The sequence below is a fragment of the Salvelinus fontinalis genome, chromosome 22, assembly GCF_029448725.1.
Source record: "Salvelinus fontinalis isolate EN_2023a chromosome 22, ASM2944872v1, whole genome shotgun sequence".
Lineage (NCBI taxonomy): Eukaryota > Metazoa > Chordata > Actinopteri > Salmoniformes > Salmonidae > Salvelinus > Salvelinus fontinalis.
This window is the reverse complement of record NC_074686.1, coordinates 10,637,508-10,663,614: the sequence shown is the minus strand read 5'-3', so window position 1 is coordinate 10,663,614 and position 26,107 is coordinate 10,637,508. Positions and strand designations below refer to the sequence as shown.

At 42.4% G+C, this 26,107-nt stretch overlaps 1 protein-coding gene across 3 annotated transcripts in view; it reads right to left on the bottom strand.

Annotated features, from left to right (window-relative positions):
* Positions 1 to 25,842, bottom strand: part of LOC129819778 (F-actin-uncapping protein LRRC16A) — a 38,592-nt gene extending 12,750 nt beyond the window's left edge. The window contains exons 1-18 of one of the 3 annotated variants that reach the window (XM_055876359.1): positions 25,753 to 25,842; positions 25,380 to 25,595; positions 20,424 to 20,521; positions 17,417 to 17,467; positions 7,219 to 7,278; positions 7,004 to 7,125; positions 5,878 to 5,975; positions 5,705 to 5,775; positions 5,368 to 5,441; positions 5,180 to 5,255; positions 4,535 to 4,623; positions 3,579 to 3,673; positions 3,279 to 3,365; positions 3,091 to 3,194; positions 2,719 to 2,796; positions 2,222 to 2,298; positions 1,947 to 2,051; positions 141 to 210 (exon numbers count right to left, since the gene is read on the bottom strand). In XM_055876359.1, coding sequence (XP_055732334.1) covers positions 141 to 210; positions 1,947 to 2,051; positions 2,222 to 2,298; positions 2,719 to 2,796; positions 3,091 to 3,194; positions 3,279 to 3,365; positions 3,579 to 3,673; positions 4,535 to 4,623; positions 5,180 to 5,255; positions 5,368 to 5,441; positions 5,705 to 5,775; positions 5,878 to 5,975; positions 7,004 to 7,125; positions 7,219 to 7,278; positions 17,417 to 17,467; positions 20,424 to 20,521; positions 25,380 to 25,419 — 1,395 coding nt within the window. In that variant the 5' untranslated portion in view covers positions 25,420 to 25,595; positions 25,753 to 25,842. Of the gene's footprint in view, positions 1 to 140; positions 211 to 1,946; positions 2,052 to 2,221; positions 2,299 to 2,718; positions 2,797 to 3,090; positions 3,195 to 3,278; positions 3,366 to 3,578; positions 3,674 to 4,534; positions 4,624 to 5,179; positions 5,256 to 5,367; positions 5,442 to 5,704; positions 5,776 to 5,877; positions 5,976 to 7,003; positions 7,126 to 7,218; positions 7,279 to 17,416; positions 17,468 to 20,423; positions 20,522 to 25,379 lie in introns of those variants that run through there. The other 2 variants (XM_055876358.1, XM_055876360.1) reach the window with 2 other exon arrangements.
* Positions 25,843 to 26,107: the final 265 nt, after the last annotated feature.

Sequence of the window (26,107 nt, the reverse complement as noted above, 5' to 3'; positions counted from 1 at the left end):
AGTATATTCAGAACATCAGCCCAAATAATAAAGGGGTGTCAAGACATCATATTTTAGAATTGTATTTCAGAGTAGACTTCCCTTTTAATTTCTTCCTCAGAGAGAAATGCCAGGATCTAGGCAGTAGTTCAGTCTCTTACCTCACAGCTGCTGATATCCAGTGACACTTCACTTAGATTAGGATTGCAGCCAAGACCTAGTAAAAGTGCCCTGAGGCGAAAGACATTCATTAAGCTTCTTTTCTATTCAGTTAAATGAACAAAGCAGACTGAAGTATGCAGGCCGTACAGAGTTGGTGTGGTTATATTGCTTTCTTGTTCACAGCATCTTTAAGTAATGATTCTATAACTACTTAATTATTTTTTTTAAACGAAGCAACAAAAATAATTACTGAACAACTATGACATCCTGTCTAAAATATACATCACCATTTATAGATATGTACAGTACCAGTCTGAAGTTTAGACACACTTACTCAATCAAGGGTTTTTCTTTATTTTTACTATTTTCTACATTGTAGAATAGTGAAGACATCAAAACAATGAAATAACCAAATAAGTGTTTAACAAATCAAAATATAAAGGCACCCTTTGCCTTGATGACAGCTTTGCACACTCCTGGCATTCTCTCAACCAGCTTCACCTGGAATGCCTTTCCAACAGTCTTGAAGAAGTTGCTGAGCACTTGTTGGATGCTTTTCCTTCACTCAGCGGTCCAACTCATCCCAAACCATCTCAATTGGGTTGAGGTTGGGTGATTGTGGAGGCCAGGTCATCTGATGTGGCCCTCCGTCACTCTCCTTCTTGGCCAAATAACCCTTATACAGCCTGGAGGTGTGTTGGGTCATTGTCCTGTTGAAAAACAAATAATAGTCCCACTAAGTGCAAACCAGATGAGATGGCATATCTCTTCAGAATGCTGTGCTAGCCATAATGGTTAATTGTGCCTTGAATTCTAAATAAATCACAGACAGTGTCACCACCAAAGCACCGCCACGCCTCCTCCATGCTTCACGGTGGGAACCACACATGCGGAGATCATCCGTTCACCTACTCTGCGTCTCACAAAGACACGGCGGTTGTAACCAAAAATCTCAAATTTGGACTCATCAGACCAAAGGACAGATTTCCACCAGCTTAACGTCCATTGCTCGTGTTTCTTGGCCCAAGTTTCTTGACCCTCTTCTTCTTATGGGTGTCCTTTATCTGTGTGAATCAGGCCTTTATGGTTAAATTGCTGCAGTCTCCTCTGAACAGTTGATGTTGAGATTTGTCTGTTACTTGATCTCTGTGAAGCATTAATTTGGGCTGCAATTTCTGAGGCTGGTAACTCTAATAAACCTATCCTCTGCAGCATAGGTAACTCTGGGTCTTCCTATCCTGTAGCGGTCGTCATGAAAGCCAGATTCATCATAGCGCCTGATGGTTTTTGCTGCTGCACTTGAAGAAACTTTTAAAGTAATGATGGACTGTCGTGTCTCCTTTCTTATTTGAGCTGTTCTTGGCATAATATGGACTTGGTCTTTTACCAAATAGGGCTATCTTCTGCATACCACCCCTAACAAGGCACACCTGTTAATTGAAATGCATTCCAGGTGACTACCTCATAAAGCTGGTTAGGAGAATGCCAAGAGTGTGCAAAGCTGTCGTCAAGGCAAAGGGTGGCTACTTTGAAGAATCTCATTTAAATATATTTTGATTTGTTTAACATTTCTTTGGTTACCACATGATTCCTTATGTCTTATTTCATAGTTTTGATGTCTTTAGTCTTATTCTATAATGTAGAAAATAGTACAAATAAAGAACTAGTAGGTGTGTGCAAAATTTTGACTGGTACTGTACATTTTCTACAGGAATATTCTCCAGTTTTCTATATCATATTTTCATTCTAGGTATAATACAGTTAATTGGAGCAAATGCCATGAATGGAGTACACTGCAAGCTCACTTGAGCGCCTCCAGGGGGAGTTTGGTTCCAGACAGGTTGACACTTCTCAGAGCCAGGGCAGTGCCAAAGAACTGCTTGAAGGAATGCGGCACATCTTTACTTCTCCTGTGGGTTTTAAAAGAAAACCAGCACTTTGGTTATGTCTTCTGGAGTTATCAGGAGTTCTCACTCAGATACTTTGAGCTGTACAGGACACATAGACATAGAAATCAACAGAAACTATTGAGCCACAACTATTGAGCATAAGCAAGTGATTTTGTTGTTGTATGGATCACCTGCTAGAGAAAACGGTCTTAGACATGTTGAGCACTGAGAGGTGCTTGAGAGAACCTCGTAGAAGTGAAGTGCAGACCTTGAAGACAGGAGTTGAGCATTTGAATAACATAGGCCAGCAAAGTGACATCTCAGTCTAGAGAGCTAAAGACAATATCTTATGAAAGGGACTGGCCATTTGCTTAGCAACAACTATAACGACAAGCTCCACAAATATAACTGTATAAAAAGCTAATTTAAATTATGTTATTTCCCGATTTAATAATAGTGATATCAAAAGCAGACGGTATGCTACTTATAAAACAGTGCTCACATGATGTCCAGACATGATATGTTCACTTTCATGCATATTATTACAATTATACTAATCTAGTTAATGTCGATTATTGGTTAGGTTAGGAATAGCTGTATAATGTGCCCATAAAGAGGGTTAAAGTCCAATCATTGCCTAGCGATAGCAGTGTGAATTTGTCTTAGCATTGGATGAGGGTTCACTCACTTGGTCCAGACAGCAGTCGCTGTGGGACAGGTCCAGAAGTGCTAGACTGTTAGGTTGACCCAGGAAATTGTACAGATTCTGTGAAAAGAGTCAGAAATTATGGAGAACAACAGAAAACACAGAGTACAATGAAGGGGGAATTAGATCTATGGATTTCAGTTAATATTTCAAATCTTATTTCACACCAGTTCTGTGGCCTGTGTGAAACATATGAAAGCCAGGACAGAACGTTGAAGTGTTTGATGTTGCTGCCAATACAACAGCGATCTAAGATCAATTTTGCACTCCCTCCCTTGATTAAGGTTAGGCTTTGTGGAGGGTTAGCTGATCCTTGATCTGTGCCTAGCAACTTCTACCAGGATAGGTACATACTGGGAGGTCGTCTCCTCGGAATGAATTCCCACAGAGGTCCAGGTGTGTGAGGGTAGTGGGGACAGCAGGGTTGGCACTCAGCGCCTGGGCAAGACTGTTAACCCCTAACCACACAAACACAGGAAGTTCAGAGGAGGTGACATCACACATGTCAGTTGGCAAGTAAATTGGTCATGAATTTACAATACCTTTCTGTGATATGGAGGTCTTTGAGAGGTTCAAATGCTTGAGACCCATTGGGAGTTTGGCTAGCTGTGCACTGAGAGCAGATACACCTAGGAAAAAAATACATCACATACTTATGAACAAACGTATAACCTCTCATGAACTTGAAGCTTTGAGACGCACATTTTGCCATTGATACGATCCATGCCAATGTAGGACAGAATACTAGAAGCTAGAATTCTAGATTAGTGCAGTATCCTGTATCATTGAATATCACTGAAAATCTTTAAATATATTTTTTGAAAGCAGGGAGTTTGTTGTACCCTTGTCCTCCAGGGAGTTGTTTGTGAGGTTGAGGGTGTGAAGTACAGAGGCAGGGTTGCAGGTCAGAGCGTTGGCTAACTTCTGTGCAAAATCACTGTGAAAATATCAAAAAAAGACACAGCTCTCAAAAATACTTCAACTGGTAACTATTCGGCAGAATAAAGAAAAAGGAGCACTTTGTTGCTGCGTAAATCTGATCGATTTGGGGTGGCCAGTAGACAGCCCTCATAGCCTGGTTCCTCTCTAGGTTTCTTCCTAGGTTCTGGCCTTTCATGGGAGTTTTTCCTAGCCACCGTGCTTCTACACCTGCATTGCTTGCTGTTTGGGGTTTCAGGCTGGGTTTCTGTAAAGCACTTTGTGACATCAGCTGATGTAAGAAGGGCTTTATAAATAAATGTGATTGATTTATTGACAGGACAAACAAATAGGCTTACATTTCGGCATGAATCCCCTACCTCAGAGCCTATTGAAAGCCTTGTTTGTCCCGTCAATAAATCAATCAGATTTACACAGCAACAGAGTGCTCCTTTTTCTTTATTCTGCTGATAGTCACCAGTAGTATCCTGGGGTAAGGTATGTTTTGGGGTCCCTCAGTCGAGCACCTGATACACCCTTTTTCAATTGGGCTGAAGGGTGTTTTGGTATATATTTTTTCCACAGCTCTACTCAAGTTACCTCAGGATTTTCAACAGGAAGTGCATTTCTGATAATAGTCAGAGTCATGTGTTTAACTACCGCGCGAGCTTGCTCCCTTAATTTCACACTGGACAGCATGTATGGAATGTAGCTGCGGTCGAGAGCATAATTCATTATGAAACTGTGTGTGTGTGTGTGTGTGTGTGTGTGTGTGTGTGTGTGTGTGTGTGTGTGTGTGTGTGTGTGCGCACCCTCATCTGGGTGTGTGTGGTGGATAAGATGAACCCAGTCTAACCTATTACCAGTGCTTAGTGCTCACCTTCTGAGACTTGCATTCTCTAAAACCATCTCCTCTAAGCGACTAGAGCGGGCCACAACTCGCAGGATTTGTTCACATACATCTGTGGACTGCAAGCAAACACTTTAGTGTGAAAAGCAGCAAGCTCAGGCTTGTGTAAACACAGATGCATAACTTACTGTGCAAAAAAAAGTCGAACCTGTAAACGCATAAACACACACACACAGTGCTTGAGCAAACACACACACACCTCCTATGACTAAGTATCAGCAGCTGTCACACCATCCCTGACTAATAAAGCGCTTGTTGACATCTCATGCCTCCTCTCTCCCTGCCACCACCAGAACACACACTCCTTTATACACACACACAGCTGTCCTCTTCCTGCGGCGGCCAGTGTGCCCTTTACAAAGAGTGTTCGGTCACTCCTCGAGCACAGTGGAAGTTATTTAATAAAGAACTGTTTCAATGCATTATACCCACAGTACAGGTTTTAAGTTCCTACACTTTTCATCTAACTCATCCACCTTTCTCCACGGGTGGCATGCCTGCTTCTCCAATTCATGTATCTCAGTTGAACTGTAAGATTACAAATATTTCTTCCCTTCACAAGTGTAACCTAAAATGGAACATTTTGTCACCAGTATGGTTCAGAATGAAATGTACCAGTTTGTAGTCCTTTGAGGAGAGCTTAGTAAACCATTGGTTATACTCCAGGACCAGAATGATGGCCACCACATCTCTAAAGAAGAAGGAAATAGCATTGGATTATCAAAAATAGAATGGTATAAAGACACTATTGTTCACACAATTTAGAAATATGGCAGCTGTGAAAAAAGGAAAAGTGAAGGTACCTGTTCTCAAGATGTACGAAATCCTGCAGGTTCAGTTCTCTGGTGTCCTGGGTTTGATAGATTGTGTCCACATCCTGTTGGGCAAGATGGAGAACCCAAGGTTGGAATGATTCAAACAATGGCAAAAGTAGAGTTGATATAGCTAAAGTAACCGACACGATGTAAATCCAGGTCAACATATTTCAAGAAAGACCATGTTAGGCATCTGAGCTAAAGTTTCCGGTCTACACGAAAGGAAATTCAAGCTACTGTAGCTCTATGAACTACCCCTGCTACATTATAATCAAATTAGCAATATTAACTGAAATGGAAGGAGACTACATTTGTGTATACTAACCCACTGCACCTCCTCTCTGAATGGCAGACCCAGCTGGTCGCAGAGACACCAGTACATGTGGGAGAAACCACCTACGAGAGAATGAGAGAGATGAAGACAGAAAGTCAACTATGTTATAGATGGGATTTCTGTTATTTTTTTTGTGTGTAATAAGCTCTTTATTATAACGTCACCACATGGTCCTAGGTCTGTGGTGGCCTGGTCCTCCCAGAGAGACTGTAGGGCGGCCGTCCTCTCAGGAGGCATCAGGGTTAACTTCTTCATCGCCTTCCTTTCACAGTGCAGGGGACACACCACAAACTGTCACTTTACCAGGTCATCTTCGGTCACTATCGTGTCATCCCAAAAGGACAAAGCACACACTGTCACTTTATCATGTCGGACATGAGTAAAGTGAGAGGGAATGACCGACTGAAGTACACAAGTGAGTGAACGAGTCAGTCGCTAATACATGTGCCTGGATGAGTGAAAGAATAAAGAACTGACAATAAAGAAAGCACTGGTAACTAATACTGTTCCGTACACATTTTGAGTAACCGCGGCATTCAAACGAGGCTGCAACGAAAACTAAATGGGACTGTAGCGACTGTGTTGACTTCAAAATCCGGGGTGTGAACTACGTTTCTATTCAAGCGTTGATTGACATGGTAATGGTCTAATAGTATTCGAGAAAACATGGGGGGAAAAAACCAACTTGACCCCTCTGATGCGGTATGTTACATCGTGACGTGTCACAACGTAACGTACGGCACGCATGATGCAACTCATTGTGTGCTGTACAGCCTCTTTACACCAGGGGTAGCGCTTCTCACGCAGATTAAAAACAAGAAATGATCAATGGTGAGTGTAACGGTGAGATTAAAGTTAATTACTCGGGAGTTCATCAATAGTTCATTCAATCAATAGTTAAATTTTTCGCGTCATCATTGCTAGCCGTCAGGACGCTTAACAGCCGTGACAGCAGCGGTTTATTTGTGACGACAACTACAACCCCTATTCAAATACGACACAAACCTTCAAAGAGGGATGTAGTAATGAGACATTATATAAACTCTTTATAGTGTTTCATTTACATTTTAGAGGTGATAAGTTGGACAAATCGTGTGAAAAAGCCGTTTCCCCACACGACATATCTCCCCTTTCACTATCACTCAGTAGCTTCCCCCTCCGCCATTTTTTAAATACCTGGAAATATTACATTTTATGGGGACTAAAATAAGGTCAAGTGTACAGAACACTGCAATGTACGGAAGTTCGCTAGCTACCATTAACAAAGAGAGAGGGACAGAGGGGACCTACACTGGGGACAGGCCTGGACAGATCCTGTGTAGACAGGTCCCAATGTGGGCCACCACCTCATCCACATCCTCCACAGAGCCAAGCTTCAGGGACAGCTGGCCTCGGTCATACTTCAACAACAACTGTAGGGGGCGCAACAGTGACAACTGACACAGTCTGTAACATGTTTGGCTTGAACAGAGGTTGTTTCATGTTTAAAGCCAGGACTATCTTACCTGAGTGGGCTTGTTACTAGTGATCCCTTGTATATCCAGGTAATTGAAGGTCTGTTCAATCTGAAACAACACACACACAAAAAAAATATCTGCACTATACTCCACCAGAAATAGAAAAGGTATTGAATCATAAAAACGGTGGACATCGTCTAATCCAAATCTGAACATGTTGGAAAACATACTGATAAAAAAAAAAAAAAAATGACACACACAAGGACACTGTCTTTCACAGCTATAACACGAACACAGACAAACACAAAATCACAAACGAGCCCTGCAATAGATGGACAAACCCCCAAAATAACCCAACACAAAAACACATACACAGCTGGCAGGATGACAGGGGAGAGAGGGTAAAGAGGTCAAACTAATCCAGAGCTGCTATCAACCTGACGCCAAAGGCCCAGGGTTAAAGAGAAAGCCTCCCCCTCCAGCTGTTGAATCCCTCCATTGTCTTCGCTCGGCACCCAGAATTCCACAGGCAAAATTTACTCCCAGGAAAAACTGAGCCTCTGTCTTACACAGACCAGAGCGTATAATAATCTAAACACACTTTATCTTGCATTTACTACAGGATACAGGAACAATAAATGGTAACACTTCAGCCTGAAGGAATGCTTTATGATTAAGTGTATAACTTGAAATAAGCATGTAGCTTAGTGTTAGCAAAATCACCTCAGTGTTGTACCTTTTCAGAGGTTACGAGTGTAACACTAAAATCCAGGAGAAAGAGGAAATAACATAAATTGTTTTAGGGCTCTGAAAATACTGTAACTTCTCTTTAAGTGCTTTAAGGGGTTTTAATGACTAGCAATTGAAGAAGTACAGTGCCTTCAGAAAGTATTCACACCCCTTTCATTTTCCACATTTTGTTGTGTTACAGCCTGAATTTAAAATAGATTACATTGGATTTTTTGGTCTCTGGCCTACACACAATACCGCATAAGGTCAAAGTGGAATTGTTATGGCAAGCCTAAATAAGTTCAGGAGTAAACATTTGAATAAGAAGTAACATAAGTTGCATAACATAAGTTGCATAACATACGTTGCGTGTTTAACATGGTTTTTGTATGACTGCCTCATCTCTGTACCCCACACGTATAATTATCTGTAAGGTCCATCAGTCGAGCAGTGAATTTCAAACACAGATTCAACCACAAAGACCAGGGAGTTTTTCCAATGCCTCGCAAAGAAGGGCACCTATTGGTAGATGGGTAAACATTTTAAAAAGCAGGCATTGAATATCCCTTTGAGCATGGTGAAGTTAATTACAATTTGGATGGTGCATTCATACACCCACGCACTAAAAAGATACAGGCGTCCTCCCTAACTCAGTTGCCAGAGAGGAAGGAAAACACTCAGGGATTTCACCATGAGGCCAATGATGACTTTAAAACAGTTAGAGTTGAATGGCTGTGATAAGAGAAAACTGAGGATGGGATCTACAACACTGTCAATTGTAGTTACTCCACAATACTAAACTAATTGACAGAGTGAAAAGAAAGAAGCCTGTACAGAATAAAAAGATTCCAAAACATGCATCCTGTTTGCAAAAAGGCACTAAAGTAAGACTGCAAAAAATGTGGCAAAGAAATTAACTTTATGTCCTGAATAGAAAGCGTTATGTTTGGGGCAAATCCAACACATCTCTGAGTACCACTTTTCACACAGTACTTTCAAGAATGGTGATGGCTGCATCATGTTATGAGTATGTTTGTCATCGCCAAGGACTAGGGAGTTTATGATAAAAATAAACCGAAGAGCTAAGCAAAGGCAAAATTTAAATCGAAAAACCTGGTTCAGTCCGTTTTCCAACTAACACTGGGAGACAAATTCACCTTTCAACAGGACAATAACCTAAAACACAGTACTGCTTACCAAGATGACAATGAATATTCCTGAGTGGCCTAGTTACAGTTGTGACTTAAATCGGCTTGAAAATCTATGGCAAAACTTGAAAATGGCTGTTTAGCAATGATCAACAACCAACTTGACAGAGCTTGAAGAACTTTTTACATACATATACATAAATAAATAATGGGAAAATCAAAAGAAATCCACCAAGACCTTCACAAGTCTGGTTCATCCTTGGGAGCAATTTCCAAACGCCTGAAGGTACCATGTTCATCTGTACAAACAATAGTACAAAGTATAAACAACATGGGACCACGCAGCCGTCATACCGCTTGTCTCCTAGAGATGAACGTACTCTGGTGCGAAAAGTGCAAATCAATCCAGAACAACAGCAAAGGAACTTGTGAAGATGCTGGAGGAAACGGGTACAAAAGTATCTATATCCACAGTAAAACGAGTCCTATATCGACATAACCTGAAAGGCCGCTCAGCAAGGAAGTAGCCACTGCTCCAAAACCGCCATAAAAAAGCCAGACTACAGTTTGCAACTGTACATGGGGACAAAGATCGTACTTTTTGGAGAAATGTCCTCTGGTCTGATGAAACAAAAATAGAACTGTTTGGCTATAATAACCACCGTTATGTTTGGAGGAAAAAGGGGGGAAGCTTGCAAGCCGAAGAACACCATCCCAACCGTGAAGAACCATCATGTTGTGGGGGTGCTTTGCTGCAGGAGAGACTGGTGCACTTCACAAAATAGATGGCATCATGAGGCAGGTAAATTATGTGGATATTTTTTTTTTTTTATTATAATTTTTTTTTTTTACCGTTATTTTACCAGGTAAGTTGACTGAGAACACGTTCTCATTTGCAGCAACGACCTGGGGAATAGTTACAGGGGAGAGGAGGGGGATGAATGAGCCAATTGTAAACTGGGGATTATTAGGTGACCATGATGGTTTGAGGGCCAGATTGGGAATTTAGCCAGGACACCGGGGTTAACACCCCTACTCTTACGATAAGTGCCATGGGATCTTTAATGACCTCAGAGAGTCAGGACACCCGTTTAACGTCCCATCCGAAAGACGGCACCCTATACAGGACAGTGTCCCCAATCACTGCCCTGGGGCATTGGGATATTCTTTAGACCAGAGGAAAGAGTGCCTCCTACTGGCCCTCCAACACCACTTCCAGCAGCATCTGGTCTCCCATCCAGGGACTGACCAGGACCAACCCTGCTTAGCTTCAGAAGCAAGCCAGCAGTGGTATGCAGGGTGGTATGCTGCTGGCTATATATTGATATATTGAAGCAACATCTGAAGGCATCAGTCAGGAAGTTAAAGCTTGGTCGCAAATGGGTCTTCCAAATGGACAATGACCCCAAGCATACTTCCAAAGTTATGGCTTAAGGAAAACAAAGTCAAGGTATTGGAGTGGCCATCACAAAGCCCTGACCTCAATCCTATAGAAGATTTGTAGGCAGAACTGAAAAAGCGTGTGCGAGCAATGAGGCCTACAAACCTGACTCAGTTACACCAGCTCTGTCAGGAGAAATGGGCCAAAATTCACCAAACTTAGTGTGAGAAGCTTGTGGAAGGCTATCCGAAACGTTTGACCAAATACTAATTGAGTGTATGTAAACTTCTGACCCACTAGGAATGTGATGAAAGAAATAAAAGCTGACAAATCATTCTCTCCACTTATTCTGACATTTCACATTCTAAAAATCACGTGGTGATCCTAACTGACCTAAAACAGGGAATTTACTAGGATTAAATGTCAGGAATTGTGAAAAACTGAGTTTAAATGCATTTGGTTAAGGTGTATGTAAACTTCCGACTTCAACTGTACATACATACACATATACATACAGTGGGGCAAAAAAGTATTTAGTCAGCCACCAATTGTGCAAGTTCTCCCACTTAAAAAGATGAGGCCTGTAATTTTCATCATAGGTACACTTCAACTATGACAGACAAAATGAGGAAGAAAAAAATCCAGAAAATCACATAGTAGGATTTTTAATGAATTTATTTGCAAATTATGGTGGAAAATAAGTATTTGGTCACCTACAAACAAGCAAGATTTCTGGCTCTCACAGACCTGTAACTTCTTCTTTAAGAGGCTCCTCTGTCCTCCACTCGTTACCTGTATTAATGGCACCTGTTTGAACTTGTTATCAGTATAAAAGACACCTGTCCACAACTTCAAACAGTCACACACCAAACTCCACTATGGCCAAGACCAAAGAGCTGTCAAAGGACACCAGAAACAAAATTGTAGACCTGCACCAACCTGGGAAGACTGAATCTGCAATAGGTAAGCAGCTTGGTTTGAAGAAATCAACTGTGGGAGCAATCATTAGGAAATGGAAGACATACAAGACCACTGATAATCTCCCTCGATCTGGGGCTCCACGCAAGATCTCACCCCGTGGGGTCAAAATGATCACAAGAACGGTGAGTAAAAATCCCAGAACCACACGGGGGGACCTAGTGAATGACCTGCAGAGAGTTGGGACCAAAGTAACAAAGCCTACCGTCAGTAACACACTACGCCGCCAGGGACCCAAATCCTGCAGTGCCAGACGTGTCCCCCTGCTTAAGCCAGTACATGTCCAGGCTCGTCTGAAGTTTACTAGAGAGCATTTGGATGATCCAGAAGAAGATTGGGAGAATGTCATATGGTCAGATGAAACCAAAATATACATTTTTGGTAAAAACTCAACTCGTCGTGTTTGGAGGACAAAGAATGCTGAGTTGCATCCAAAGAACACCATACCTACTGTGAAGCATGGGGGTGGAAACATCATGCTTTGGGGCTGTTTTTCTGCAAAGGGACCAGGACGACTGATCCGTGTAAAGGAAAGAATGAATGGGGCCATGTATCGTGAGATTTTGAGTGAAAACCGATCCCAGATTCCAAACACACCGCCCGGGCAACGAAGGAGTGGCTTCGTAAGAAGCATTTCAAGGTCCTGGAGTGGCCTAGCCAGTCTCCAGATCTCAACCCCATAGAAGATCTTTGGAGGGAGTTGAAAGTCCGTGTTGCCCAGCAACAGCCCCAAAACATCACTGCTCTAGAGGAGATCTGCATGGAGGAATGGGACAAAATACCAGCAACAGTGTGTGAAAAACTCCGGGGTGGCGCAGTGGCCTAGGGCACTGCATCGCAGTGCTAGCTGCGCCACCAGAGTCTCTGGGTTCACGCCCAGGCTCTGTCGCAGCCGGCCGCAACCGGGAGGTCCGTGGGGCGACGCACAATTGGCATAGCGTCGTCCGGGTTAGGGGTTAGGGAGGGATTGGCCAGTAGGGATATCCTTGTCTCAGTATGTAAAAAATGTAATAAAATGTATGCACTCTACTGTAAGTCGCTCTGGATAAGAGCGTCTGCTAAATGACTAAAAATGTAAATGAAAACCTTGTGAAGACTTACAGAAAACGTTTGACCTCTGTCATTGCCAACAAAGGGTATATAACAAAGTATTGAGATAAACTTTTGTTATTGACCAAATACTTATTTTCCACCATCATTTGCAAATAAGTTCATAAAAAATCCTACAATGTGATTTTCTTTTCTCATTTTGTCTGTCATAGTTGAAGTGTACCTATGATGAAAATGACAGGTATCTCATCTTTTTAAGTGGGAGAACTTGCACAATTGGTGGCTGACTAAATACTTTTTTGCCCCCCTGTATGTATGTATGTATGTATGTATGTATGTATGTATGTACACACACACACACTAGCGTTCAAAAGTTTGGGGTCCTTGTTTAATTTATTTTTTATTTTTAAGTCTATTAAGATATCAAAACAAACTGTTTTTCTGATCAATTTGATGTCATTTTAAAAATGTGCAAAAAAATTGCTTTTCTTTCAAAAAGGACATTTCTAAGTGACCCCAAACTTTTCAACGATAGTGTATACTGTATACATATATATATTTTTTTAAACTAGGCAAATCAGTTAAGAACAAATTCTTATTTACAATGACAGCCTACCCTGGCCAAACCTGGACGACGCTGGGCCAATTGTGCGCCACCCTATGGGACTCCCAATCACGGCCGGATGTGATACAGCCTGGATTCGAACCAGGGACTGTAGTGACACCTATTGCACTGAGATGCCGTGCCTTAGACCGCTGTGCCTCTCGAGAGCCCTATTAGTGTTTTATTTTTCGTAAATGTTTTACAAATGTTCAAATTTTTCTTCCCCTTTGACATTACTGAGCATTTTGTGTAGATCGTTGACAAAACAATGAGAATTAAATCCATTTGAATCCCACAAAAATGTGGGAAAAAGTCAAGGGGTGTGAATACTTTCTGAAGTCACTATATTTGCAAATCACCCCATTCATAAAATGTGCAGTTACTGGTATTCATTAACCAGTACATTACCGCCCGGAACAAGTGAGCAGGTCCCACCATATGCCATGACATTTGATATTTCTACCCACAATGCAGCTGTGAACACACAGCCTGAAGGAAAGAAAAACAGTCAATACTTTCTGAAAAACCTAAACCTTAAGGGAGAGAAAAATCTGCAGGGACTTGCTCCTTGGGCCAGCCACTCTACCAGAAAGAATTCCAGAAGCGGTCCTCGAAAACAAGCTGGGGCACGCCCGGAGATTGACTAACCAAACATTCCCAAGGAGGACCATCTGGGATGACTGGGGGCCATAGGAAGACAGTCAGTCTAATTAAGTTCTCAATGCATCCAGACAGAAGTCATCCCATACTCAAACCTCTACTTTCTATGTGTTGTAATGGAGTGAATTTCCTGTCCGTCATCTTCATTACATTATTACACCGCACATAAAAAGGGAGTAACAGTGACTGCAGTGATTTCAACTTCACAATAACTTAATTGTCCTTTAGTAATATTAGTATTAACAAATGTAGCACCATGCAGTACACTGGTAAGCTAATCTTCAAACTACTGTAGTACGAAGATACACTACACGACCAAAAGTCGAACATCTCATTCCAAAATCCTCCTCTCTTCTGGGAAGGCTTTCCACCAGATGTTGGAACATTGCTGCGGGGACTTGCTTGCATTCAGCCACAAGAGCATTAGTGAGGTCGGGAATTGATGTTGGGTGATTAAGCCTGGCTCACAGTTGACTTTCCAATTCATCACAAAGGTGTTTGATGGTGTTGAGGTCAGGGTTCTGTGCAGGGCAGCCAAGTTCTTCCACACCGATCTCGACAAACCTTTTCTGTATGGACCTTGCTTTCTGCACGGGGGCATTGTCATGCTGAAACAGGAAAGGCCCTTCCCCAAACTGTTGCTACAAAGTTGGAAGCACTGAATCATCTAGAATGTTATTGTACGCTGTAGAGTTTATTATACATTTTTGTTACTTTTTTCCCCAATTTCGTGGTTTCCAATTTGTAGTTACAATCTTGTCTCTTCGCTGCAACTCCGGTACGGACTCAGGAGAGGCGAAGGTCGAGAGCCGTGCGTCCTCCGAAACACAACCCAACCAAGCCGCACTGCTTCTTAACACAATACCCACTTAACCCGGAAGCCAGCCGCACCAATGTGTCAGAGGAAACACCGTGCACCTGGTGACCGTGTCAGCGTGCACTGCGCCCAGCCCACCACAGGGGTTGCTAGTGAGCAATGGGACAAGGACATCCCTGCAGGCCAAACCCTCCCCTAACCCGGACGACGCTGGGCCAATTGTACGCCGCCCCATGGGTCTCCCGGTTGCGGCCGGCTGCGACAGAGCCCGACTCGAACCCAGAACCTCTAGGGGCACTAGACCACTGCGCCACTCGGGAGGCCCCACTGTGAAGAGTTAAGATTTCCTTTCACTTGAACTAAGGGCCTATACCGAACCGTAAAAAAACAGCCCCAGACAACTATTCCTCCGCCACCAAAGTCTACAGTTGGCACTATGCATCGAGCCACGTAGCGTTCTCCTTGCATCCGCCAAACCCAGATTCAGCCGACGCTTGGCATTGCGCATGGTGATCTTAGGTTTGTTTGTGGCTGCTCAGCCATGGAAACCCATTTCATGAAGCTCCCGACGAACAGTTCTTGTGCTGACATTGCTTCCAGAGGCAGTTTGGAACTTGGTAGCGAGTGTTGCAACTAAGGACAGACGGTTTTTAACCTGTACTGCTCTGGCGTTCCGCCAGTGGAACTCCTCCCACATTCCACTGAAAAGGCAGAGCGCGAAATTCAAAATATATTTTTTAGAAATATTTAACTTTCACACATTAACAAGTCCAATACAGCAAATGAAAGGTACACATCTTGTGAATCCAGCCAACATGTCCGATTTTTTAAATGTTTTACAGCGAAAACAGCACGTATATTTATGTTAGCTCACCACCAAATACAAAAAAGGACAGACATTTTTCACAGCACAGGTAGCATGCACAAAGCCAACCTAACTAACCAAGAACCAACCAAACAACTTCAGATGACAGTCTAACATGTTATTCAATAAATCTGTTTTGTTCGAAAAATGTGCATATTTCAGGTATAAATCATAGTTTACATTGCAGCTACAATCAGAAATTGCACGAAAGCAGCCATAATAATTTCAGACATAAAACATTTCTGAAAAATACATAGTGTACAGCAAATGAAAGACAGGCATCTTGATTCCAGCCAATATTTCCGATTTATTAAGTGTTTTACAGCGAAAACACAATATAGCGTTATATTAGCTTACCACAATAGCCAGAAACACAAGCAATTTCCCAGTAGCAAAAGTTAGCGATCGTAACAAACCAGCAAAGGATATATCATTTTTGACTAACCTTGATATGCTTCATCAGATGACAGTCCTATAACATCAGGTTATACATACGCTTATGTTTTGTTCGAAAATGTGCATATTTAGAGCTGAAATCAGTGGTTATACATTGTGCTAACGTAGCTACTTTTTCCGACAACGTCCGGATATTTTTCTGACACTTTTTCCTGACACACATATTCTGACCAAATAGCTATTCATAAACATAACTAAAAAATACATGTTGTATAGGAAATGATAGATACACTAGTTCCTAATGCAATCGCCGTGTTAGAATTCTAAAAATAACTTCATTACGACATCCAGCTTCGGTATAGCTAGAGAGTACCCAAAAGCTGGGCGCCAACGACTAGTTCACATGTACGACAGATATATGAAATAGCATCATAAAATGTTTCCTACTTTTGCTGATCTTTCATCAGAATGTTGGACAAGGGGTCCTTTGTCAAGAACAATCGTTGTTTGGATTTAGAACGGCCTTTTTCCCTCTCGATTTAGCAAGCACACTAGCCAAGTGGCACGAATCTCTCCATGTCAACAAACGGAAGAGAACGGAACACGGCAAAACTCCCGGAAAAATTTCAATAATCTGATTAAACTATATTGCAAAAACATACTTTACGATGATATGGTCACATGTATCAAATAAAATCAAAGCCGGAGATAGTAGTCGCCTATAACGACAGCTTTTCATAAGGCAATCCCCGGTTCCTTCTCGCGCCTTCCTGAAAACAGGAAATGGGTGACACGTCATTCCAAGAGGATTTATTCCACTTCAGACTAAGATACACTCCATTTCTTCTCTCACTGCCTCTTGACATTCAGGGGAAGGTGTATGACATGCATGTATACTAATAGGTATCATGCCCATTTATAGGCAGGACCTAGAACAGAGCCTCGATTTCAGACTTTCCACTTCCTGGTCAGGAAGTTTGTGCCAAATGAGTTCTGTTTTACTCACAGATATAATTCAAACGGTTTTAGAAACTAGAGCGTGTTTTCTATCCAATAGTAATAATAATATGCATATTGTACGAGCAAGAATTGAGTACGAGGCCGTTTAAATTGGGCACGATTTTCCCCAAAGTGAAAACAGCGCCCTCTGTCCTCAACAGGTTGGGCTACGCGCTTCAGCACTCGGCGGTCACGTTCTGTGAGCTTGTGTGGCCTACCACTTCGCGGCTTAGCCGTTGTTGCTCCTAGACGTTTCCACCTCACAATAACACCACTTACAGTTGACCGGGGCAGCTCTAGCAGGGCAGACATTTGACAAACTGACTTGTTGGAAAGGTGACATCCTGCAACGGTGCCACGTTGAAAGTCACTGAGCTCTTCAGTGAGCCATTCTACTGCCAATGTTTGTCTATGGAGATTGCATGGCTGTGTGCTCAATTTTATACAACTGTCAGCAACGGGTGTGGCTGAAATAACTGAATCCACTCATTTGAAAGGTTTTCCACATATATTTGTATACATAGAACATTTGATTCATAGGAAGATCAAGATATACAATAGCACACACAATCAAACACACACAGTGTCTCATGTGCATGTACTCACTCTCACTTCTTACCTTGGTGGGGACCCTCACAGTAAGCAGAAAGCCCCGATGGGATGCCAAAGCCTGTAGAGGAGAGCAACAGATCAGAGAGACATAACGAAGTCAACAAACTGTACTATGTGTACTGAACAAAAATAAACCCAACACGCATTACAGTTCATAGAAGGAAAGCAGTCAATTGAAATAAATTCATTAGGCTCTAATCTATGAATTTCACATGACTGGGTAAGGAAGCAGCCATGAGTGGGGGAGCCAGGCCCAGCCAATCAGAATTTGTTTCCCCCCACAAAAGGGCTTTATTACAGACAGAAATAGTCTCTGCACCCCTCAGACGATCCCGCAGGTGAAGAAGCCGGATGTGGAGGTCCTGGGCTGGCTTGGATACACGTGGTGTGCGGTTGTTAGGCCGTTTGCATGTACTGCCAAATTCTCTAAAACAATGTTTGAGGCAGCTTGTGGCAACAGCTTTGTTGGACATTTCTGCAGTCAGCATGCCAATTGCACGCTTCAAACTTTAGTAAATTGTGGCATTGGTTGACTTAGCCATTGGTTAAAATAGTTTACCTTTGTTGTACCACAATTATAGAATATTCTATTTGAGATTAAAAAGTGCCATATTTTAGAGTGGCCTTTTGTCCTCAGCACAAGGTGCACCTGTGTAATGATCATGCTGTTTAATCAACTTCTTGATATGCCACACCTGTCAGGTTGATGGATTATCTTGGCAAAGGAGAAATGCTCACTAACGGATGTAAACAAATTTGTGCATAACACTTGAGAAATTTGGGCATATGGAACATTTCTGGGATCTTCTTTTTCAGCTCAGGAAATATGGGACCAACACTTTACATGTTGTGTTTATATTTTTGTTCAGTGTAGGTTGATTTGGGCCCAAATCAAACTTGACAAAGTTACTAATCCGTTCCACCAGCGGTTTGCAGCTGTTATTGGTATGGAAGGAACATGCTCCCGAGTGGCGCAGCGGTCTAAGGCAAGGCACTACATCTCAGTGCAAGAGGAATCACTACAGTCCCTGGTTCGAATCCAGGCTGTATCACATCCGGCCGTGATTGGGAGTCCCATAGGGCGGCGCACAATTGGCCGAGCGTCATCCAGGTTTGGCCGGGGTAGGCCGTCATTGTGAATAAGTATTTGTTAACTGACTTGCCTAGGTAAATAAAATAAAAATATATATACAACATGTGGGGCAAAGGTTTAGAGGTTTGCAGTGAAATTGTGTTATGAACATTGTTTAATGTCTTTGCTTTCATTTATCTGTTTTAAACCTTTCCATTATCAATGACACAGGTGCAAACTCAATTGTAAATCACACAGTAGTAGCTAATTAATTTCTATTTAAAAAGAGACATGTAATAGTACCATGGTGAGTACAGATGAACACACAGTTATAGCTGGAAGGACAAAGAGAGAAAACTGACTGTGGATCAGATAGCTGTGGTATGTGTTTTTTTGTGTGGAGTGAGGTCACTCTTCAAGGCCAAATATGAGCATCAACCAATGGCTAAGTCAACCAATGGCTGGGTGTGAGACAGGAGACCCCGCCCCTCTCTGCTCTGGACAATCTGTTCCTGCATTTTATTTTATAGTATCTCAGGTGTAAAAAGAGGGGAAGGGGTATTGTATGTTCACACACACACAAATCATGCACGCGTACACACACAGAAACAGACAGACATTTCACAATCCCATAATAGTTCCTACAGGTAAAGCCCACTTATCCATTGTGTCTAACGGATAAAGACTGCTTAACCAAATTTTGACTACTGAGTTTGGTCGATTAATATAGACAGATTACATCTCTACTCTAGCAAGGCCTAGGAATGTGTTTATCAGTGTCTGATGCTCTCAGTCAGTGCCCTGTGGGGAAGTGTTCTGTCAAGTCAAGAAAGGAGACAGTAAACATAAATACCACCAAATTGTGGAACTTTACAAAGAAAATAGGGGCCCCAGAACCCACACTGTGTCCAATAGGGGCCCCAGAACCCACAGTGTGTCCAATAGGGGCCCCAGAACCCACAGTGTGTCCAATAGGGGCCCCAGAACCCACAGTGTGTCCAATAGGGGCCCCAGAACCCACAGTGTGTCCAATAGGGGCCCCAGAACCCACAGTGTGTCCAATAGGGGCCCCAGAACCCACAGTGTGTCCAATAGGGGCCCCAGAACCCACAGTGTGTCCAATAGGGGCCCCAGAACCCAAGACTGAATAGCCTCTGTATACAGGGCTGTGTTCATCAGGCCATGCAATGGAAAACGTTTTACAATGGACAATTAAAATTTGGTAAGTGTCCTTGGGTATCTTGAAAGACACACACCAAAATGTTTTATTATTATTGGACAAGTCCAGTTAGTCCCTCCCCATTTCAGTCTGTTTTCTTCCATTCAATGCCTAATAAACACTGCCCAGGGCTCAGGGTTAAAGAAGAACCAACACCATATAAAGAAGTTTGTTTGGAAAATGTCTGTTCTTCCTTGATCCTCCAAAAATAGGTTTGATGGAGGCAACTGACATTCCAATTGAAACCCAATAAGTTTTGGCTACCTTTTGAAGGGAATCTGAGGCTGCTAACAAAATTAAGACAGTTGCGGAGGGTCACATTTTAAATGTTACAATATAAACATTCAACTTTCAAAATCTATTACTCTGCATACAACGCAACATGAATATTACTCAGCAGACAACAAATGGTTTCAGGAAGTCAATACATTTCGGTCTGTCAAGTACGCAGAAAGTGGTGAGGCTGTTTCAAACTTTCTATTGTCAACCAGTCGACTAGTCGACTGCAGGCTTCCTGTTATGCGAATGAGGCACGGGAACAAGGTTTTGCTGAGAAGCATGTGAACCTTGAGAGAATGAGGAAAATGACAAACACTGGGGTGCTCGGAAAGACAAGTTGATTTTCTCCTAAATAAAAGGGTCGTGTTGTGTCTGCACATTTAAGGAACTGCACAATGAGAAACCAATTATATGAGTGCCAAGAAAGCAAGCCTGATGTCTTACCAGGACTCGGTTCTCCAGTTTGTCACCTTTGACCTCCAGTTTCACCCTCTTCTTCAGGGTGAGCTTGATCTTCCCTCCCACGGCATCTCTTACACTCTCTAGAAGGAACATTGGGAAGATTAGCACTGATACGAGTATGCTATCGTTTCGTCTAGTGCATGTGCAGGGCTTGGATTATTGGAGGCCTTTACAATTCAAAATATAACCCATGTATGCCTGGTCTTTCTTTTTGAGAGGAAAACAACCAAACTTGGGATACATTTTGCCTGCTTTGGGGTGTTCTTCAAACAGTTGTTGCATCAAGTGTGGACCTAATGTCAGCACCACACTCAGAATCCTCATAAGTAGTCAAAATACCACACATTCCATAGGCAGTAGGTTTCCACCTGGCCATATGGCAGTGTCAGGGTGGTTAGTAATTCAACATTGGTGCACTTTTTCTCCCATCTAGTAGCAGTCAGTGTAATATTATTGCTTAATTTCATGCCAAACACAGCTTTTGTTAGCTTCCGGCCTCTTACAGTTTTCATGACTTGTCAAATTTATATTAAGAGGGAGGCGGTCTGTTTTGGTGAGTCACTTCTAATTTGTGTAGTCTTGTTTTTCATGGAATCCTGGCAAGAGTGGGGGAAACTCTTGAGATCAATCTGGAAATCTCCACTCTCTGGACAACTGAGATCAAAACACTTACAGAGGGAGATTTCCAAATGTGGCCCAGACTGCTTTGAACAACATCTATTTATGTATCCACAGTTCTCTGAAATAATCATTTCTGAAAACAGTTTGTTGCAGTTGTTATCGTTTTTGTGGTGGTTCCATAACTTTATCAGTGTACATTCTCAAAACAAAAATGATACATTTTGAAAGAACTGTGATGAAAAAAATGAACATGTCTGTTTAAGCTTGTTGTACTGCATGTCCTGGGTTTTACATAATATGACAATGGTCCATCCATACACTGGTCTATCCTAGAGGAGGCCCATTGAGTTGGTGCATTCAAGACAACTGGGAACTCTCAAATCATGACGTCAGTGATCTTCAGCTCGGAAAGTCAGGGCTCAAGAAAGAGGCCAGAGTTAGAATTCCGAATTGGATGACCGCTCAAAACAATTTTTCCCCAGTCGTTTTTTCCCAGTTGTCTTTAACACACTGAAGTTAGACATATCTAAGTTCCGAGTTGGTTTGAACGCAGCATTGGTTGTCATCCCACTTTGAGGGAATTCCGCAAGACACGCCTCCAGTTCTTCTCCCAAACTTTGTGTACAGAAGAAGTATGTGGGTATAGAGTACGAGTCATTATACCCATAAACCCAGAAATGGTTTCAACGGTTTTTCCACCATTTGTTTTTCCCTATAGGGGATTTTGTTTTGTGTAGGCTTACCCTGGTGTGATGTTTTGATAACCGTCTAAATTTCTCTAGGACAAGGTGACTTATCATTTGGAAAGTATTCAGACGCCTTCCTTTTCCCCACATTTTGTTACATTACAGCCTTATTCTAAAATTGATTTTTTTTAAAAATGTCCTTATCAATCGACACACAATACCCCCTAATGACAAAGTAAAACATGTTATTTTTATACATTTTGTCAAATTGTCCACCTGTGGTAAATTCAACAGATTGGATTTAACTTGAAAAGGCACACACCTGTCTACAGTATATACTGTGAGGTCCCACAGTTGACAGTGCATGTTAGAGGAAAAGCCAAGCTATAAGGTCAAAGGAATTGTCTATAGAGCTCAGAGACAGGATTGTGTTGAGGCACACATCTGGGGAAAAGGTACCCAAACATTTCTGCAGCATTGAAGGTCCCCAACAACACAGTGGCCTCCGTCATGCTTAAATGGAAGAAGTTTGGAACCACCAAGACTCTTCCTGGAGCTGGCCGCCCGGCCAAACTGAGCAATCAGGGGAAAAGGGCCTTGGTCAGGGAGGTGACCAAGAACCCAATGGTCACTCAGACAGAGCTCCAGCACTCCACCAATCAGGCCTTTATGGTAGAGTGGCCAGACGGAAGCCACTCTTCAGTAAAAGGCACATGACAGCCCGCTTGGTTTGCCAAAAGGCACCTAAAAGGACTCTCAGACCATGAGAAAAAAGATTCTCTGGTTTGATGAAACCAAGAATGAACTCTTTGGCCTGAATGCCAAGCGTCATGTCTGGAGGAAACCAGGCACCATCCCTACGGTGAAGCATGGTGGTGGCAGAATCATGCTGTGGGGATGTTATGCTGTGGGGACACTAATCAGGATTGAGGGAAAGATGAACGGAGCAAAGTACAGATGATGAAGTCCTGAGCACTCTGGAGCAGGTTCTCAGACTGGGGCGAAGGTTCACCTTCCAACAAGACAAGGACCCAAGGCACATAGCAAAGACAACGCAGGAGTGGCTTTGGGCCAAGTCTCTGAATATCCTTGAGTGGCCCAGCCAGAGCCCGGACTTGAACCCGATCAAACATCTCTAGAGAGACCTGAAAATAGCTGTGCAGCGACGCTCCCCATCTAACCTGACAGAGCTTGAGAGGATCTGCAGAGAAGGGAGAAACTCTCCAAATACAGGTGTGCCAAGCTTGTAGTGTCATACCCAAGAAGACTCAAGGCTGTAATCGCTGCCAAAGATGCTTCAACAAAATACTGAGTAAACAGTCTGAATACTTGTGTAAATATGATGTGATTGGTATTTTAAAATACCAAATACCTGTTTTTGCTTTGTCATTGTGTGTAGATTGATGAGGATTTTTTAAAATCCATTTTAGAATAAGGCTATAACGTAACAAAATGTGGAAGTCAAAGGGTCTGAATACTTTCTAAATGCACTGTATTCGCCTATATTTACCCCTCCCCCCCCAAAAAATGAAATTCTAATTAGCTGCTAATGTGGCTATCATAAAGAAATACAAATGCCCTGATGATCTGGATGAGACTGCTGAATTGAGGCAAAGGTAAGAATCTCTGGATGAATTATCTAATGTCAGCTAAATGCATACTGAACAAAAATAAACACAACATGCAACAATTTCAGTTGCAGTTCATATAAGGACATCAGTCAATTTAAATACATTCCTTAGACCCTAATCAATGGATTTCACATGACTGGGACTACAGATATGCATAGTTGGTCACCGATACCTTAAGAAAAAAAGGTAGGGGCGTGGATCAGAAAACCAGTCAGTATCTGGTGTGACCACCATTAGCCTCATGCAGAGTGACATACCTCCTTCGTGTAACAGTATTAACTTTAGTCCGTCCCCTCTCCCCGTCCCGGGCGCAAACCAGGGACCCTCTGCACACATCAACAACAGTCACCCACGAAGCATCGTTACCCATCGCTCCACAAAAGCCACGGCCCTTGCAGAGCAAGGGGAACCACTACTTCAAGGTCTCAGAGCAAGTGACAACGATTGAAAGGCTATTTGCGCGCTCCACCGCTAACTAGCTAGCTATTTCACATCTGTTACATTCACATAGAGTTGACCAGGATGTTGATTGTGGTCTGTGGAATGTTCCCGAGTGTATAAGGCCCTGCATCAAAAGGCGTAACTGTAGTCCCTGGTTCGAATCCAGGCTGCATCACATCCGGCCATGATTGGGAGTCCCATAGGGTGGCACACAATTGGCCCAGCGTCATCCAGGTTTGGTCGAGGTAGGCCGTCATTGTTAATAAGAATTTGTTCTTAACTGACTTGCCTAGGTAAATAAAGATTACACATGTTGTCCCACTCTTCAATGGCTGTGCGAAGTTCCTGGGAACTGGAACACGCTGTCGTACACGTCGATCCAGAGCATCCCAAAATGTCTAGTGACAATGGGCCTCAGGATTTTGTCACGGTATCTCTGTGCATTCCAATTGCCCTAGATAAAATGCAATTGTGTTTGTTGTCCGTAGCTTATTCCTGCCCATACCATAACCCACCGGCCACCATGGGGCACTCTGTTCAAAACGTTGACATCGGCAAACTGCTCACCCACATGACGCCACACATGTGGGCATACGGTTGTGAGGCCAGTTGGACGTACTGCCAAATACTCTAAAATTACGTCGGAGGCAACTTATGGTAGAGAATTGAACAATAAATTCTCTGGCAAGAGCTATGGTGGACATTCCTGCAGTCAATATGTCAATTGCACACTCCCTCAGTTTTGTCCCTGTGTGACAAAACTGCACATTTTAGAGTGGCCTTTTCTTGTCCCCCAGCACAAGGCGCACCTGTGTAATGATCATGCCATTTAATCAGCTTCTTGATATATCACACTTTTGAGGTGGATAGATTATCCTGTCAAAGGAGAAATGCTCACTAAACAAATGTGTGCACAATATTTAAGATAAATAAGCTTTGTGAATATTTTAACATTTCTGGGAACTTTTATTTTCAGCTCATGAAACATGGAACCAACACTTTACATGCTGCGTTTATATTTTTGTTCAGTGTAGTAATGACTAAATCGGTCACATTTATTTAAATGGACAATTCTATGAACTGTCTTGTGCAAGTTTTAAATGAACCATACCTGTTGTAAGGTGTCAACTGGAGATGATGTGCGGGAGCTTGCCGGGATTTGTAGTTTTGCATGATGTCTACTTTGATGCTAATTAGCATTTTCGAATCAGAGTAAATAGAGCTGAATATATTCATAAAGGTCACCTTGCCTGAGAGAGATTTACATGGTTATGAAAATGTCACACCAGGATAAGCCTACACAGCCCTTATTTTAAGGGCTTCTAAAATCCCCCGTGGGAAAAAATGAATGGTGGAAAAACGATTGGAACCATTTCCCTGTTTGACCGCTAGGTTTTATGACACCTCCACTGTGGGGCTCTATCAGGTGCACCTCAAATTTGAGCACAGTAGACACACGTTTTTCCAATAGTCATTAATCAATTTGAAATGAACAATTTCAATGCAAGAGTAGTCATTTTAACCAAAATAAATAACATTACTGTTAAAACGTTTCTTACCCAGCAACTCGTTAGGAAACTCCGTATTTTCTTCAGCCATGTTTAAGAATTAGGAGAGTTGTGTAGAGTTAAAAAGGCACAACAACAAAGACATGGATTAAAATGTAATCCAGCGACGAGTAGCCTAGTCCAGGTTCTACTTTCTCCATTCATCCTCGAGTGCGTCAGAGCAATGCCCCTTTATCGACGCATCTCAACAGTCTTGGAGCTCAAGCTCTGAAATGAACGAATAAAATGACGAGGAAATTGAAGACACCATTTTTAAATGCTAAAACTAGCCCACTATGCGAGTCTGTTGCAGAAAAAAATACACCGTTTTTAAATGCCAAGGATTAGCCAGCTCAACGAGTCTGTTGCAGAAAGAAGCACATACCTTCAGTAAACTCATCGATGATCCCTCTCGCCCTCAAAAAAGGTAGGCTACTCAACGAAGTCAAGTAAGAAACATGTGACACCTGGTGGCATTATACAACATCTGTGTTACTGTGCAGGTAACAGTTAAAAGACCACTAAAGAGAAGGCAACCACAAATACAGTTAAATTGTTAGAGTAGGTTAATACAACAGCGGATTACTACTTCAACAACTTCCATTAATGGTTTATTACGTTTACGTCGGCAATAATGCTCAAAACACAATATCTGACACACTGTCATATGCAGCCGACATTTAAATACAACTTCGAAGTTATAGGCTACAGTTGCAGGCTATACACAACGTTTGCCTCTT